This window comes from Castor canadensis, chromosome 13, assembly GCF_047511655.1.
Source record: "Castor canadensis chromosome 13, mCasCan1.hap1v2, whole genome shotgun sequence".
NCBI lineage: Eukaryota > Metazoa > Chordata > Mammalia > Rodentia > Castoridae > Castor > Castor canadensis.
The window spans coordinates 51,784,351-51,802,276 of record NC_133398.1 but is presented as its reverse complement, the minus strand read 5'-3'; the positions used below and the strand labels follow the sequence as shown (position 1 = coordinate 51,802,276).

Here is a 17,926-nt window from a genome sequence, read left to right as displayed (position 1 = left end):
TCAGCATTCAGTCAGTTAGTCCCAAATAATTGATAAATGGCAGACTGGACACTTTTCATTTCTACAAAAGAAAGCTGAAGAAAAGTACAGTTGGTCCTCTGCATCCAGGGGTCCGACATCCTCAGACAGGACCAATTGTGGATTGCAAATATTTGGGGAAAAACTGCATATGTACTGAACATGCACAGATTTTTTTCCTTGTTATTATTCCCTAACAAAATACAGTAAAATAATAATCTACAAAGTACTTATATTGTATTAGGTATATGGCTTAAAGATTGGGAGGAAACACATAAGTTATACGCATATTTTAAGTCACCTTATGTAAGGGAGCTGAGCATCATGGGATTTGTGTCCACAAGGGGTGCAGAACCAATGCTCTGCAGATGCTGAGGGATGACTACACCAGCAAAGTACTAGATAGGACTTAGGTTACACCCTCAAATGTTGCCCCCTTACCTACCCTCACTTAAAGGAAATGCAAGACTTGGAACTTACCCACAGTTAAGAATCAGAGATCTCTAATCAGTCTTTTGTTCAGACATTAGGAGGGTTAAAAGCTTAACAGACCAATAGGGAAACTTGGCAAGTTTGAGAGTGTGCATTTATAGATTTAAGCTAAAAATCTACACAGAATATAAATGTCACCATAAGCTATTAAACATTTAAGAAATAATTCACACACACCTGGCGTAGATTAACTACTAATTTTAAACCTTTTCAAAGTAGCAAAAAAAAAAATTAAAGTGAAACAATCTACAAACCATTCTGGAATTTGGAACACACAGCTTTCCTGGGTGTTAAAGAAAAATTATTTTTACCAATAGCTACTATTAATACAATAAAGGCATGTACTGCAACTGTACAAAAACTAAAAACCACCCTTCTTATCTTCTCAAAACATCACATTATACTAATAGAAGTTTCCTCACTCTACAAGCATTCCATAGTTGAGTTTATAATAATAGAATGTACAGTGTACAAGATAAGGGAAATGAAGAAAATATTTATTTTCCCTAGAATAGCATTGGCAAAAGGTTACTAAATTGAATCACAAATGTTTACAACACTTGACTCAAATTCTTATCACTGTTTTCCCATGAAACCAGAAGCCTGGTCCAAAAGGTTTCTGCATTCCTAATGTCTCCTCCCTCCGTCCACATTACATTAGTTGGCTGAGGGATCACTGCATACCAGTGTCACCTCTGAGAGGGTTCACTTTTCATCATCTGCAAAATGGGGGGGAAGGGAGAGAATCACCACAGAGCCCCTAAAATGTACTTCCAGGTGGCCTCAGAAATGAGAATTCTCCTCAAGTATTTCTGCAGGTAGCATGAGACTCACTTTGATCAGATGGGGCTGCTATGGCCTCCAAGTGCCACTATCCTACCCCAGGATAGGCTAGGCCTTGAGGCTTCTGGCAAGGATTGTGCTTTAAAAAAAAAAAAAATTCTCACCTGCTGCAGAATGTGTCTTTCCCGCAGTGTCATTAACCTTCTGTGAAGCTCTACCAACTCATCTAGGTATGCCTGAAAGAGAAAAGTGTCCCCCAAAGTAGAAGCAGTTAATAAATAAGAACATACATGCAGAAGCTGTAGGGTCCTCATTCTGCCAGTCCCAAGGCTGTGTAGACTCAGTGTCCAAAGGCCTCTGCCAGCCAAGTCTCTCTTGACTCAACCTTGACCTCTTTAACTTTATCAAGCCAGCTCTAAAATGGGCAAGGAGGGCAATTCTCATTTCCATTTTCTTTCAATAAATATAAGCGAGTATATTTGTATATTTGTAGAGGCCTGAACAAGGCCTCTACAAACAGTAGGAGAAATTCAATGCTAAATTTCGAGCTTAAACATGTTATCATGTTTTAATTCTACTTTCATGTTTTAATTCTTCAATCTCAGAAGGTCTTTGACTAACAAAAAAGCGTAAGTTGCAGTATGGAAGTAGTATCAGTGTACATGACCAGTTATGTTAGGGCAATTTTTTAATGCAAGTGTCATACCAAACCTTCTAGTAATCATGTCAGCAAGTGACGAAAAACAGGATAGAACCTTATGAAAACCAGAGATTATACAAATTATTATCTGGCTTGTGAAGAGCTCCCCTTAAGGGCAGAGGGGCACCCTCTCTCCATATGCTCAGACTGATGTGTCTTTGTTAGCATAACTGTGTGGGTAACCCCAGGATCTTTTTCCGTAAAGGCAAAGGGAAGATTTGTGAAGCATTAGAGAGGTCTGCCTTGCCCCATACAGGTGACTGAACCCTATCAGGTCTTGCAATCAAGAATTCAGGTGTGTGATGAACACCTTGGGAAAGCTGCACAAGGACCAGATAGCTAGCTCACCTGTATCTGTGATTCTTTAACCTACTCTTTTACCACAATCTTTATGCCTCCCAATTTGATGTGCCTGAAACTCTATAGGCAGCATCATGGCAATTGGTAGCAGAAGGCAAGCTTAATACCAAAGATATAAGCAAGATGTGGAAAATGAACTACAAAGCACAGAGATAAACTACTTGTCATCTGAGCATCTTGTGCACTTCTTCAATGAAGCTGAAAGGAAAGCCAACAAGGATGACCAAAGGAAACACAAAGAAATGAAGACTCAACAGCATGATAGCACTCACAGGAATGGACTGGAAACATACCTTGTCACATTCACCATTCTTTATTTGCTTATCTGATTTGCTTTGCTTTATTGGACTTTTCACTTCAAGAATCTAGGGATCAAAGAGAACACTGTGTTAGACTGTATTTCAAGCACCAGCTAGCTAACAACCCACATAAACAAAGGCACTCACTGAATGCTATGTTAGATAATAATATTATTTTCCAAATAGCATTTCTATACCTTGTCTTCTCCTCTAATTTTACTTTTTCTGGGAAAATAAATTACTCGTATTTGAAATGCTGAGTCAGAACAACAGAACTTAAAAAGAAGTTGATGATAAGGAAATTGATCTAAGATTCCAAGGCTGCTTCTCTTTTGTGACAACACTCTCATGCATATGTACAGCAGCTGAGTTATTCTGAGATTACAGTCTCTGCTGGTAAGAATTTTTTTCTATTCATTCCGCTGTTTCAGCATGACTACCAGTGCTCAGAGGGCTAGGGATGATAAAAAAAAAACCAAAGCCTTAAATGCCCTCTGTAGTAACTGTCCTTCAGATTCTGAAGTTACTCATGCCCACTAAGTCGATGCAGCTTTGAGAACAAAGGTTACCCTGATGCTCCCATCTGTGATCTTCCAATGCCAGAAAAAGAGACAGGACTGTCTTCTCTGGTTGAAGAAATGAAATGATTGCATATGATAGACTGCCAAGCGCCTTTCCTTTTACCTGCACCAACTGTGATTAACTAATGATTAGTAGCAGCTTTGCATACTGTTCAGAAGCCTTGGTAGGAAGTTATGTTTCTAATTAATAAAAGGAGAAAATTATTTAATAAAAGCAACTGGTCTATTACACAGGAGCTTCAAAATTGAGGATTCTGAGGGAAATATTTTTAAATGGACCTCATTTGAAAAGGCCAAGAAGCACTAAATTTATTAATGATAAGTGTTTACAATGTGCATAAAAATAAAAACCAAAGCTATTTGTCTTCTTCGTTACAACATCATGGCCAAGTGACTTGTTATAGTAAGAGAGTATTATTAAAGAGGAGATGCTAAGTAAAGGAGAAGTTTCATATTCCTCCTACTCTTCCTTTTACCATTCCCTACCCTAATTCAATCACAGCTTTGTTTGGTCTACCATGTTCCTTAACATACAGAAGATTTTAAGAATGCATCCACTTTTAATTTGTAGTGATAACAGCACAGGACTGGGACACTAGTCTTGCCATTTTTGGACTTCAAAAGATGAAATGAGAGACATGAAAAAGGTAATACCAAGATTTCCATTCTGCTTTAAAATTTCATACTACTAATAAGTACCTTACTTGTTAGGATAGGACCATAACATTCTGGACAGATCAAATACTCCTAAATATAAATATTTCTTTTTGAATTGAGGACAATGCATGGGTAAGAAGCAAGCTTTTAGTAGTCTCTCCTGAGATTCACACTTATTTCTTCATTTTTGGCATTAAGATAACCAGATGACCCTCTGTGACTGGGCTAACTTGAAATATAATGCTTCTGGCAACACAAGGAAAACTACTGAACAGCAAAGGCAAGGTAATCTTTTTTTTTTTAAACACACTCCACTATAATGGAAACCAAATACTCCACTACATGCAGAATATCCCCTTCTCTATTGTTGGAAATGAGACCTCCAGGGGAAAATCAGTGCTCAGAGACCTAGGAGTAAATAGGTCAGTAGATGGCACTCCTGGCCAACTCAGACACTGGGCTAGGGCTGGGCGACAAGGAGACAGATTTCGGGCAGGAGGGAAAAACAGCATCTGCCTACATGCCTTGTGCATTTAGAGAACCGAATTTTGCGTCCATCACATCCCATCCCCTCTCACGGCCCCATTCCGCACTCATTGCATTCTGGGTATCTCAGTGTCTCTGAGGATGCTACATTTGCAATGGAACTTTGCAAACTAGGTTTAGACAGTCCTGGTACCTTTTCTTCAAAGCAGAAAATAGAACATTTGGGCGCTTAAGTCCCTCCCCACACATTCCGTAAGTGCTACAGCACAAAAGGCCAAAATACATAGAAATTCTGGTTTCTTTCTTCTGAGGCTGCAGTGGCAGAACAAAAGCTCTGGGTGTCCCTGACCCGCCTCAAGTTACTGAGTGGCTGTTCAGACAGGGCTCAGTTAATCTTCCTTCTTTGATCTCTCCCTGCTCCAAAATAAACAGCTTTGTCAAAACCTCATTCTGAGAGAGCTGAGCCATGCTGAAGACAATTGTTTTATTTATGATCATTTCTTATCATTAGGGAAAGGACTCCAGAATATAAAAATACAACACCTTGTCTTTCACAGGCTTACTTCAAACCAGTTTAACTGGATAAACTCTTCTGAATTTCATTCAACATGACTGGCAGGCCAATAGGTGAATTCTGAATATTAACTCAAGTCCAATGCATCACTTTCTTCCTTCAAATTCCTTCACTCTCCTCCTCCCTGTCATGTTCTTGGCTAAAAAATGATGTGTTGTTTTTTTTTCTTTGTCTGTTTGTTTGTTTGTTTCAAATTCACACAAAGGAGGTTTGCAGTGAAAAAAGCTGTATCTAGTTAAAATGGTACAATTACCTTTATTATTACTGACGAAGCTGAACTGAGGGAAACAGAGCCCCCCCCAAACTGCAGAGATAAACCACTGATAGATACAGTAATCTCTGAAGATGGAATAATTATGATTAGTAGCACTTCTGTCCTTAATCTAAGGATATGGTTTAAGAATCAAACTTCAAAGATCACATTTTTCTGTAGACCTTTGTGAGGAATGACAACTCAATTATTTATCAGATGGATTCTCTGATAGATTTTTCATGTTAATGTTCATTAGTAGTCCTACTAATACTTAGGTTAATTACTTGGTTTGTTGACATGTGGCTCTTTCTGTGTTCACTTTTTTTCAGGAGTTAGAAAATGACTCAATTAGCATGTTACAGTTTCCTTAGTCCCTGGAAGGTTTGAGAGAAAGCAGTAGACTATTCAGGTGTGGCTGGTACTTTACTGAAATTTACGAGATTATTTTGAGGATGGAGAATAGTTGTTAGAGTCTGTATATAAAGTGTACCCCAAAGGTTGATGTGCTGAAGACCTGGCTCTCAATGTTAACAATTTCAGAGATAGAGTTTTGGGGAAGTGATTGCATAATGAGGACTCTGACCTCCTCAATGGAATATCCATTGGTGGATTTATAATTTGACAGGATATTGGGAGGTGATGGAAACTAAAGAGATGAGACCTAGTTGAAGTATGTAGGTCCTTTGAGGCTATGTCTTATCCACAGTCCTTTCCTCTCTTGCTTTCCCTCTCCCTCTGTCCATGTGAGGTGAACTGCTTTGCTCCACCACATGGTCCCCACCATGATATTCTGCCTTACCACAGAAGGAAGGGAGCCAAGTGACCAAAGACAGAAACCCTCAGGAACCATGAGCTAAAATAAATCTTTCCTTTTTCAAGTTTTTCCCTCAGGTTTTCTGTTAGCAACAAAATGCCAACTAACATAAAAGGCAAAATGTATAGGAGAAGGAAGCTCAGAGTTGTCCATTTCAGAATCAGTGTGCTTTCATCCATCTTATTTGATGTGAAATTTCAGATACTCTCCTGCTCTGTCCCATGCTTGAATATGTTCTCACTCTCTCTCCTTTCACATATGCATTCAAATATAAGACTAAAAATATATTCCAGGGTAAAATTTAAGTGACTTTCAGGTTTAAAATGAAACTTTGCTATTCCACTCCACAGCATGGAGAAAATACTAGTATTTTTTTTTAATGTCTCTGAATACTGACTTAAAAGATAGCATCACACCTGTCCCAATGCAGGTGTTTTGAGTGTAAAGAAATTGGCACTGAATAACATTTTAAAAACCATTTCTTGCTCTCAGTTCCAAGTGTAGGTTCACGAAGGTAAGCACCCCTATGGTACATATATTTCCTACTCTAGAGTAGCTGAAAGTGAATGTATATGGACTTTATTATTATGTTTATATGTATATGGAAGGATCAACATGTAACTGAATATTACCAGATTAAGGACATATATTGTGTGAAGCTACATTCATTGCATAAACATGTCAAGGAACCAACAGTATTCTATTTAATCAGATAAAATAATTTTACCCTCTCCAGACAGATAATTCTATTTGTTTTGCTAGACAGGTAAAAAAGAATTTGACAAAGAATCTAAACCTTTCCCTAAACCCAGAGTCAGTTAAAGACTGTCCATTCAGGGTTTAAAGGGTAAGATAGGGGCTTGTCGTGGGTACATTTACTCAGCAAGCCTTATCTTTGTGGTGCCTGGGAGACACAATGAAGGAGACTGGTAAGAGCACAAAAGCATACACAGTGCCCTTAACACCTGCCTTGCTGCTGCAAAAATCCTAATTCTTATAACAGTATCCACTGAGAGAAGAAATCAGGTCTAAATAGGTTTAAATTTAATATAAAATATAGTCAAGGTCCAAATCCTGTTCTTTTGCCAGATCTTACACAAGGTTATGAAAGGATCCCAAGTTAAGGAGTTACCTCCTCAACTGATTTGCCATAATACTGTGTCCCTCTTCTTTTGTCTTTATGATGGAAAACAGCCAGCCCAAAAGCTGGTTGACCCCTGAGATGGGGAGGAGCAGGACTTCAGAGCCAGGATGAAGAATAAGATGTCCTGTGTAGGACACACACACAAAAAAACTGCAGCTGAACTGTAACTGATGCAGAGAAAAGCACTGATACCGTTCCTACTTAACAATGAAGGATTTAAGTTGCAGATGAACTTTATAAATAATGCATTTTAAATTTTAAGAACTCTTTGCTTTTGCTTTTTATAAAATGTAAAAAAGAAAAGATTCAGCTACAAGATAGCATTTTCTAACTAAAACAAAGATCACAAATTCAAGGGCAAGATATGTTAAATTACAGAATTTAGACTTATGAAACAGAGTAATTTTAGAAAAACATAAGTTCTTTCATTTTTCAAGTTAATGTTCATTACAGTAACTAGAATTAAGCAATTATTGTAGCGATCATAGAAAATCTGCCTCAACAAAAAGATAAGAATAATGTACAGTAATGAATACCAACCCGACACACAATAAGGCTTTTACAATATTCATGATACTTGAAAACAGTTTATTTTAGTAAGTAATGCAAATATCCCAATCTTATTCATTGGGTTAACAAAAAAAAAAAAATCTTTCTGTTTAGGCCTTATCCAGGTAACTATATTCTGAGTTGGCTGTCAAATTAATAAGCTCAATGTATAACAATGATAATGACCACTATTTTCTGTTTTATTAATTATTCCTTAGAGTCTCAAGTTTTTTTTGTAATGAGAAAACTGAGGTTGAGCATCTACAACAACAAACATCGACCATCAACTAAGTGCTAAGCAGGTGCTGTGCACTTCTTCATGCTCTTTACATATATTATCTGTCATCCTTCCAATAGCCTGCAAGGTAGTGTTAATGTCATTTACAAATGAAGAAATTGAGGGTCAGAAAAGTTAACTTCCCACCAGTAAATTAGCAGTAACAAAGCAAAGAATGAGGCTTTCTACTAGCTCCAAAGGTCATAGTCTTTCTAATTAAGTCACCTTCTTACTGCTGAGGAGGAAGACACAGAAATCAGGGGTAAGTGGGCAGCACTTTTTGGCACCATCCTTTCTTGCACCTACTTAATTCATCCATCCACTGGAGCATACTCATTTTCTCATGACAACTGGAGTTCTTCTACCCTATGTGCTTATTCCTAAGATTGTGGATTCCCATCTATTTGGTATAAAAAGGGACTTTGTTTAAAATCAAGAGGTAAAAAGTATGTATGTTGTGTAAAAATGGTTACATCTAGTTCTTCAGTCTTGAAAATTACAAAGTGCACAATTTACCTGGTTGTTGTTGGTTTTTAATAATGGTGGTGGAGGTTCGTGATGAAGGGGTGAAGAAGCAGAACTGCTTTCGCTATCACTGCCATCACTCAAGCTAACTCTGAAAAGAAACAGAATAGTCATATGTATCCCTTCAAATGGGATTTTTGAACTATCCAGGGAAATAAGCACGTAAAGCAAGAAATCCAAACACTAATCATTGAAAAGTTGGCTTTAACTCACAATCACTAACATGTATTGGTGCTTACTTTGTATCCAGGATCTATGTTAACTGCTTCACTTGCTATTTCTATTTTAATGATCCCCTATTTTCCAGGTGAGTAAAAAAGACAGAGAGACCTGGTCATTCAGCTAGACTTACTGAGGTAAAAGTAGAGCCTCTAGGATTCAAACCCAAGCAATGTGACTCAAAACTAGTGCTCAGCCACTGTACTAGACTGATGTGTTAAGCCCAACATCCTAGAACCAATCATTTCTACTGTGTCATGATTCAAGAATTACTCTATTTCTGAACACTGAAACAAAAATCCATTGGAAATATCCAAGAGCAACACAAAGAAACTGTGTTTGGGATAATTGTATTAAAAAAAATAAAATATCTTTGAACAACTAAGTATAAATAAAAATATCACCTCTCTCCTACTTATTTTTCTTTTCAGAATAAAGTGGAATTTTCTTCTAATCAGAGAGGAGATGATTCCTTTTGCCACTCTGCTGAATGTCTACCCTCCTTCAAAATCTATGCATCCTCTCTCTGGTTATACAGTAACCTAATACAATATTCTTCTCAGAGACAGAAAATGCTTTAGAAATCAGTATAGTTTTTCTTTCATTCTGAATAGGCAATCATATTCTAGCTCTATTACATATTCAGATAGACACGATACAAGATAGGAAACGAAAAGGATACAGTGTAACATCCTTTTAGCAAAAACTGATGGAACTTGTTTTTCGTAACTAAATTACATTAATGAAGTGTTCCGTGGAAGCGCTGCTTTCAAATGCTTCTTGACTCAAGTGGAAGGCTGAGTATTTAAACTGATTAAATAGCTGAGGCTTCACAAGTGCACTGAAGATCAAATGTTACATGGTGCTGCCGTGCTCACAGCACATGTCAGGTGGGGAAAAAGATAAAGGTTCCTAATAATGTGAGTCCACATTAAACAACCCACGAGCAGGTAAAATATGCATGACTTGACCCAGGACAGGCAGAAGAGGGTGGACAGCAACTAATCACAGACTATCCAGATCTTCTAAACAACAACTTGGAAAACTGTCTAAATAGGTCATGTACTTTCTTCATCAGCTAAACTGGAGAGCAGACAGTAGACAGGATTTCAGTTGGTCTAAGTAAGTCCTTTAACTCCAACTCCCAGTCCATTTTTTAGGTCTTTTTGCCCTACCAGTTTCCTTCTTGTCAGATGAAAGATTTCTAGAGGAAATGTTATAAGGCCAAGCCCAGGGGGTCCTCTAAAAGGAATACAGGCAGATGAGTTTGGGAGGCAGGATGGATAAAGATGCCATAAGATAGAGTCATTGAGAACTCTGACAGGGCTTATATTCTATGGATAATGTGGAATTACACCTTTCAAAGCACACTAAGAAATTGCCAATAAGGAAGCATATCATCTGTCCAGCTTGGGTTAACAGTGCATTCTTTTTAGGTACTTCAGGCACATCTACACTGTAATGGATAATTGGGAAAGACTTACTGCAATATATTATAAATATAATTGGATTTTAAGTTCAAGTAGATTCACATTTTTTACTACTCAAAACATGAAAGTAAGCATGCCTATTTGTTTTCTTCATGATAAAGAAATGAAATCCTCAAGGCAATTTCAAGCTGACTATTAATTATAAGTGACACGAATTACCATCTTATAATGTGGAATTATGCCTCACAGCATTAAAGCTACTTAAGGAACCTAATTGTCAGCACACTTAAAAGGAATTTATTTTCTGGAAAACATACACAGGTGATCCTCGTTTTAATTAGGTCCCAAACATAATTCACTAGAGCCAATTATATATTTCTAACTACAAACAGCAAGCATGTTTCTTCACATTCTGAGGCTACCTCCAGAAACAGCTCTATGCACTCTTCAAATGAATATGCCACATGGCATATACTTTCAAATAACAAGGACTTCTAATATGGTTTTTTATGCAAAAGTTTTAAAGAAAAACCTCCCCTCTTTCTGAGAAAAGGGAAATAGTTTCCCGTAAAGGTAAGGGTAAGTATGCTAAGATGTCCCAGCTTCAAATGGATGTGACCCTTTACTGCCATTGCTCCTGGTGCTTCACACCTTTAAGATTATACAGTAGTTCTGGTGAAAAGACATGACTCTATCACAAGGAACTTCTCTCTTCCCAAGACACTCACCTGCGACTCCGGCTTCCTCCTCTATTTACAGGTCTTTCCATTTCAGAGTCATTGTCATTATCCTCTGCCTCATCAGATTCCTCCTCATTATCATCAGAATGCAGATCTTTCATTATAGACCTTAAAGGACCTGTGTAATAACAGTGAACCACAGGTAATCAAACATAATACCTCAAATACACTTAACCATGTAAACACAGGTGAATGCTTACCAACAATGAACACTGGTTAAGAGTAATCATCCTATATACTTATACAATTTTGCAACAAAATTTGGTACAGCTTCTGGAATGCAACCTCTATCTAAACATTACTGTTTTTATAAAAGATTCTCCAAAATGTTCATTAAAGTATCTCGATTTTTTAGCAATTTTCCTTCTCTGTATTTTAATTCCCTAAGAAAAATTACACCTAGAAGAAACAGATTAGTAAATTTGATGTTTGTTAAATTAATCCATGTATTGAATAGTTGAGTTTAATAAATCACTGTGGTTATAACTCAGTCTTGGCTATGCAGTCTTTGTGTGGTAGTTTTTGATCTATTAAGGTTTAGCTGTTCCTTTTATTTCAAGGTCAATTTCAGGTCAAGCAAGCTTTTCAGTCAAATTCAGATTATAAAGTACTTCAATTCCATGGTGTAATGTCCTATCTCTGATCTTCCTATTGACCTTGGACAGAAGGGCTTGTTGTAACAACTTTATGCAGCCAATTTTCATTTTACTTTTTAAGAAATTCCTGGCAGAATACCAGCATGTATTAACATAAATAAGACCATTTAATAAATCAAGTGCCTAGAATACTCCAGACAATATCTTGTACTAGATGGAAGGGGAAAAAAATCAAGCTGTAACATTTATTTTTTAGGACAGAAAAGAACTGAAAACTCAGTCATTAGTGTGGCTTCTTTTCATTTTGCTTCTCTAGATGTGATGAAAACAAGATAGGTATTTTTAATCTTAGCAGAAGAATCAGAAAGGTGATCAAGAAAGTGAGAGAGGTACTTTCATACTGGATTAGGAAATTTCTAAAGTCTGATCTATGATGGGAATATGTGAGCTATCATTAGCTCAGTTCTAAAATAAATATTGACTCCCTGGAATCTCACATTCTGCAAAACCCAAATTTCTCTGCTTTTGTAGTAGGCTTAGTTCTTTGGAAGTCAATGGAACAAGAGCTCTGAATAGCCAAAACTATCACTGTTTTTTATTTTATTTTTTCCTGGAAGCTTAGCCTTAGTCCAAACATATACAACAATTTAATCCTTTTCAAAACATACAAGGCCATTAGGAATTCAGTGTGGTCAATGAAAAAGGTGATGTTCACTATGATGCTAAAAAAACAATTTATCCTCTGATACTCTTTTCATGTAAAAATAAAAAGAGCCTTCATTGAAGATTTTTATACACACATGGAAAATCTACTTAGTTACAAGTTTTAGTTTAATTTTCTTTGTTCAGAGTTGAGGTTAACACTTGATCATGAATACAGGATCTGAAAACAGGATTAACATTTGCGAAAAAAAAAGAAAAAAATCTATTACTCTGTAGAAAAATAAATAACATCAAAGGTATCCAAGGAGGAAGAGTGAAAAACTATTTCTCTGTGTCAAAGCCTGTCAAGTCCAGATTTTGCTGTTGTAGTCCCTCTGGGAACTCCCTGGAATGGACTGTGTCTATAATCCTTTTGTGAAATGAGAATCTGATGGCAGGGACTGGAAAAGGGGGAATTTCTAGAGTTTGCCTCATATATCAGAACAATACTCCAGTGCATTCCTGAGGGAAATAAATACAACTGCATAAAAGCCAAGTTACCATTCAAATAATAAAACAGTAGAAGATAGGTCATAAATCAACTCATTAAGATGTTTTATGAGAAAAATGTCTCATAGTTTGCTGGGGAGGTATTGATACCTTGTTGCCTGGTCTGAGACGGTGTGAAGCTGGAGCTGGAGCTGGAGCTGGAACTGGCAGGACTGGGTTGCTCGGACTTTAGAGAAGAAGAGAAAGCCATCATCAATAAATTTATGGTATTCTACACATCTAAAATTGAAAATATTGCTTCTTAAAGCAGCTCTGCAAGAAAGTCTTATGCTATGCAAGAAAAATGACTTCACATTGTCATTATGTCAAAATTCTAACACAGGAGAGTCATGTAGTCCTTTTAGTTTCTACCACCTTATTTTTTATTAAATGCAGACACAAGTGTGGAAACTCAAGAATGTAAGATGAGGAAAGAATCTGGCTTCAGTTTCACTCCTGTTTACTGTTATACATATCTCTTTCTAAGAGATACCTTGATTACTCTTTCTGCAATGTCTGATTGACTCAACTGGTTAAAATGTAGTAGTAATGAGGCCAAGGTCATTAGTTCAATCCCATTATGAGCCAGTTAATTTCACTCGGTCCAAGGCCATGACCCAACCCTAACCCCATTCAGCCATAGTTCACAAATGGAGGCCAATGTTCACGAGACCCAGCCAAGTTCCACAAATGAGTCAAGTGGAAAATGTTGCCACTATTTAAAAAAGAAAAATACCTTTAATTCCACAGCCTATCAATGGCAGGGAAAAAGTCTCCTACACACACCCCAATCTCTGACTCTCAATGAATTCTCCTCATCCTCTAACGTTCAGAACAAGTTCAACATCCATTCTCTTTGACCAATCCAAACCTCCTGAAAACAGAGGCTCATCTGTTTTTGTATTAGGCATGCGGCAGTATTGCGCTGTGTGTGATGTGTCTTTTCTCATCAGGTAAGACCGTAGATGGTCAGCACTTGAAAAAGCATGTGCTTATTACCCCTTCCATACTTAGCATAATGTATACAGCAGGCATTCCATGTCTAAAGACAGTACATTAAACCCTTCATTCCATGGTCTGCCAGTTTTTATGAGAGATTTTATAGCAGGTAAAGGTAGTTTGATCAGATAAATGGACAGAAGTGTGCAAAGACACTGATAATATCACCAACACACTTGACTTTTACAAATTTAAGGCCAAATTTATTTTTAAATATCTTAATGCTGCTGATACACTCAGGTGTTAAGACTTGTCTATTTCTCTTGAACACCCATTTCTAATGTGCTCATAGTTTCAACCACATATTCATCTTATATGAGAAATATGTGTGCTCTCCCTGGGTATAGGCCATATGTTCTTTTCCCTTTGTTCAATAAACTTGGAGCATGAACTACGAGCACAATCAAAAGTCACTAAGTGATAAGAATCTCAGCTCAGTTGATACTGTAGTTTCTCACCACTGGCTTTTTTCATCTCCTCTCCCAGCAAAAGACTCCCTTCTCCCTAAGCAGCACCAAGCTCCACTGACTCGGACACAAGGAAGCACTTTCAGGCATTCCTAATGCACACTTCACATCCTCAGGCTGGATGGGAAAACAGGTGTCAGCAATCTACCACTCATTCTGCAGGAAAAGAGCCAGACAAGATCTTAATGAGAAGCAGGCGGCCTACCAACTCTTCACCACTGTGAGATTTACTTGAGAATTGTAGTACAATGTCTTACACATTGCTGTTTGCAGCTCACAAAGAGTTGGTTTACAAGTACAAATGCCTGTGTGAGGTGCTCTTCATTTCTGTTGAGTGGCTCTTCCATGGTCGATCCCCAATGGTGAGTCACACAACTGAAAGGGCATTCAGTGAGCATTTATGTGCAATGCCCAGCTGTAAAACAGTTCTCCCAGGACCCAAAGAGTACTCCTTTTCCTCTCCAAGTTGCTCTTTTCAGCCATGAAAAGTGCCTGCAAATGGTATTATTTTGATAGCTTTGGAAAACATTTGGGAGCCAAAAAAGAAGTTTCCTTACAGTGAGCAGAGAGCTCTAATTCCCTATGCTGCCTGACCAGCACATGTTATACTAGACCTAAGGAGCCATTCTGCCAGTTATTGACTAAGAGTGATATTAACTAGGATGACAAGGGAGGACAGTGGACATCTCTCTACCTAGCTGCACTGAACTTGATACCTCTGTCTCAAGCACCATGCCAATGCCAACAACCAAACCTTCTTACCCATGAACAAGGTTAATAATTCCACAACTGCTAATTATCAGAAAACAAACAGTAAAGAACAATACCACGGGAGAAAAGGGCCTTTTTTTTTTTTTTCATTTTTCTTTTATTATTCATATGTGCATACAAGGATTGGTTCATTTCTCCCCCCTGCCCCCACCCCCTCCCTTACCACCCACTCCACCCCCTCCCGCTCCCCCCCTCAATACCCAGCAGAAACTATTTTGCCCTTATCTCTAATTTTGTTGCAGAGAGAGTATAAGCAATAATAAGAAGGAACAAGGGGTTTTGCTGGTTGAGATAAGGATAGCTATACAGGGCATTGACTCACATTGATTTCCTGTGCATGTGTGTTACCTTCTAGGTTAATTCTTTTTGATCTAACCTTTTCTCTAGTTCCTGGTCCCCTTTTCCTATTGGCCTCAGTTGCTTTAAGGTATCTGCTTTAGTTTCTCTGCGTTAAGGGCAACAAATGCTAGCTAGTTTTTTAGGAAGACACTTCTTTTATTAATGAGAAAAAACATGTTTTGGAAAGAACTTTAAATTTAAGAAAGCCTAAGAGTATACATCATAAGAGAAATAAGAAATATGTTGATCTCTGCAGAGGCGGCCTCCCTGTACACTCTTCAAAGTGTTTTAAAAAAAGCACCCTGACGTGGATGTATTTGGTATCCATATATGAAAACAGAAGAATGAAACCTGTTGAAATTGTTCTAGGAAGGAAAGAGAAGGGGAAGAGGGACAACAATGGAGGGGTAAGTCTAACTAAGATGTATTGTAAGCACATATGTAAATATCATGATGTATCTCCCTGTACAACTACTATATGCTCATAAAATTTTTTAAAAAAGGAAGAACATGAGTACCAACACAAACATTTATGAAGCATGATTGTCCATACTGTGGTGGATGGACTTTAAACTCTTTTTAACTAGGTAGAATCCAACCCAATGTTAACTGCTCAGATTCAGAAGCCCTCTGACACCAAAGGAGGCTGACCTGGTCTCTTATTCCATCTAGTCCTAACAACAGAATTGTGGCTTGCTTTAAGTGAAGCGTGTTTTTTTTTTTTTTTTTAAGAAAATCATACCTACCCTTCAAAAATACAAATCAAGGATATATACACTACAAGTTATTTGCTTTACAAAAAAAATTTCTATAAACAGAACTAGATAAAGATCTTTATAGGCCCTAAGGATTAACAAGACATAGTATCCTTCTTTCCTGACTTTATCCCCCAGGAAACATTTAAAATTTGTGTTTAGGGGTAAGAGTTGGGGTACATGCCTATAATCCCAGCTACTTGGGAGGTGAAGATTGGGAGGATCAGGGTTCAAAGTCAGCATGAACAAAAAGTTATCAAGACCCTCATCTTAACCATTAAGTTGGGCATGGTAGGTAGGGTACACTAGTATAATCTCAGCTATGAGAGAGACATAAGAGGATCACATGGTCAAAGACTGGCACCCGGCAAAATGCGTAAGATCCTACCTAAAAATTAAGCAAAAAAAGGCGGGGGACATGGCTTAAGTGGTAGAGCTCCTGCCTAGCAAGTGCAAGGTCCTGAGTTCAAACTCTAATACAAAAAAAAAAAAAAAAAAAAGAAAAGAAAAAACAATGTGTTTGTGTGTGTGTATCCATGGACAATAAACCAAAAAATAAGAGTAAGAAAGTCCAATGAAATTCTGATTTTGTTTTTCCTTGCTAAATTGTTACTTTTTGAAATATCAAAATTTTCTCCCACTGAAAAAATTACTTGCTTCTTACTGATGCCCTGGGTAGTCAAACAGGAGTCATGAAATTTCTTTAACTAGCATGATCCACAGTGTCAAATGAGTTTAAGAACCTCAATTCTATTGCTTACTAGTTGCGATTTGGGGAAGATGGTGCAAGCATTAGTTTCCTCATAGAGCAGGAGCACTGAACCTCATATAGAAGTGATTACATTACTCTGATATAATAAAGTAGAAAACTCGTAGGCCACTGCTGTTATAATGATAGTTAATCAATATTTGGTTGCCAACATTATTTAAAAGACACAAATTCCTCTAGTGGCTAAAATGAGATCTTCACTAACAAAGCAACAGGCCTATAAGACTTGCAATGCAATCTTCAACATTAAATGGCTATGCAAAATCATTTTGTAATGGATTTTCTAAAGGATTACTTTGGTCCAGGACAAGTAAGGAAAACCACATGTTTACAACTTCTAGAATTTAAGTGTTTCAAAAGAGAACACCTGTTAAGGTAGACACAGGAGAGGGCTTGCAAAATCTGATACTGTTCCTTATGCTGGGAGCAGACTTCCTTCCAGGTAACACAAGTCCAAAGTTTTGTCTTTTCTAATGGGCAACTATGTTTATGAACAGAATTTCAACTTGATCATTAAAGCAACCAAAATATAGAAAATGGAGGAGGGAAGAATATGCATCTTTCTTTAGTGAAAAAGAAAAAAATACAGTAAAACTAATTAACAACTGGAATTACTTCAGGCACATTTCATGTTTTTATAAAAAGAAGCTTATTCTCTGTAAGAAACTGAAAATATCCACTTAATTTCAAATATACATTTAATTTTTAAGAACAATGACATTACATCCATACTAAATGACTGTAGAAAATGCTCTCCATTAAATAAGTGAAATCTATCTTACCAATTCCCATGACTAGATAATATTTTGAGATATCTTTGCCAATAAAAGATGAGGTCAAAGTTAAGAAATAAGTATTGAAAAGTAACAAAACAACACTTAGTTTAAGTTAGCTTAACCAGATTAATATAAGAATGAATTATAATACTGCTAGAAATGAGAATTTTTATTTTCATCTGGTTTTACAACTTCAAACAAAGATCAAAACATTATGCTATAGAAAGGTATAGAAATTAAGAGAGGTAACTATAACCTTCATGTGTACCTTTGTGTAGGTCTATCATATTCCTTATTTCATTTGCTTTAAAGAGGAAGTCAAGTGCCATGGACTAAACTGTGTCTCCTCCCATACAAGTCAT

General features: G+C 37.1%; 1 protein-coding gene across 6 annotated transcripts in view; it reads right to left on the bottom strand.

The window, feature by feature from the left end:
• Positions 1 to 17,926, bottom strand: part of Mllt3 (MLLT3 super elongation complex subunit) — a 276,781-nt gene that overhangs the window by 19,616 nt on the left and 239,239 nt on the right. For all 6 annotated transcript variants that reach the window (XR_012440426.1, XM_020185764.2, XM_020185765.2 and 3 more), the window contains 5 exons: positions 12,800 to 12,875; positions 10,890 to 11,019; positions 8,504 to 8,603; positions 2,647 to 2,718; positions 1,458 to 1,529 (listed from right to left, as the gene is read on the bottom strand). Coding sequence is in view for 5 of the 6 variants with exons in the window: in XM_020185764.2 (XP_020041353.2) it covers positions 1,458 to 1,529; positions 2,647 to 2,718; positions 8,504 to 8,603; positions 10,890 to 11,019; positions 12,800 to 12,875 (450 nt within the window). In the remaining variant the exon portion in view is untranslated. The remainder of the gene's footprint in view (positions 1 to 1,457; positions 1,530 to 2,646; positions 2,719 to 8,503; positions 8,604 to 10,889; positions 11,020 to 12,799; positions 12,876 to 17,926) is intronic.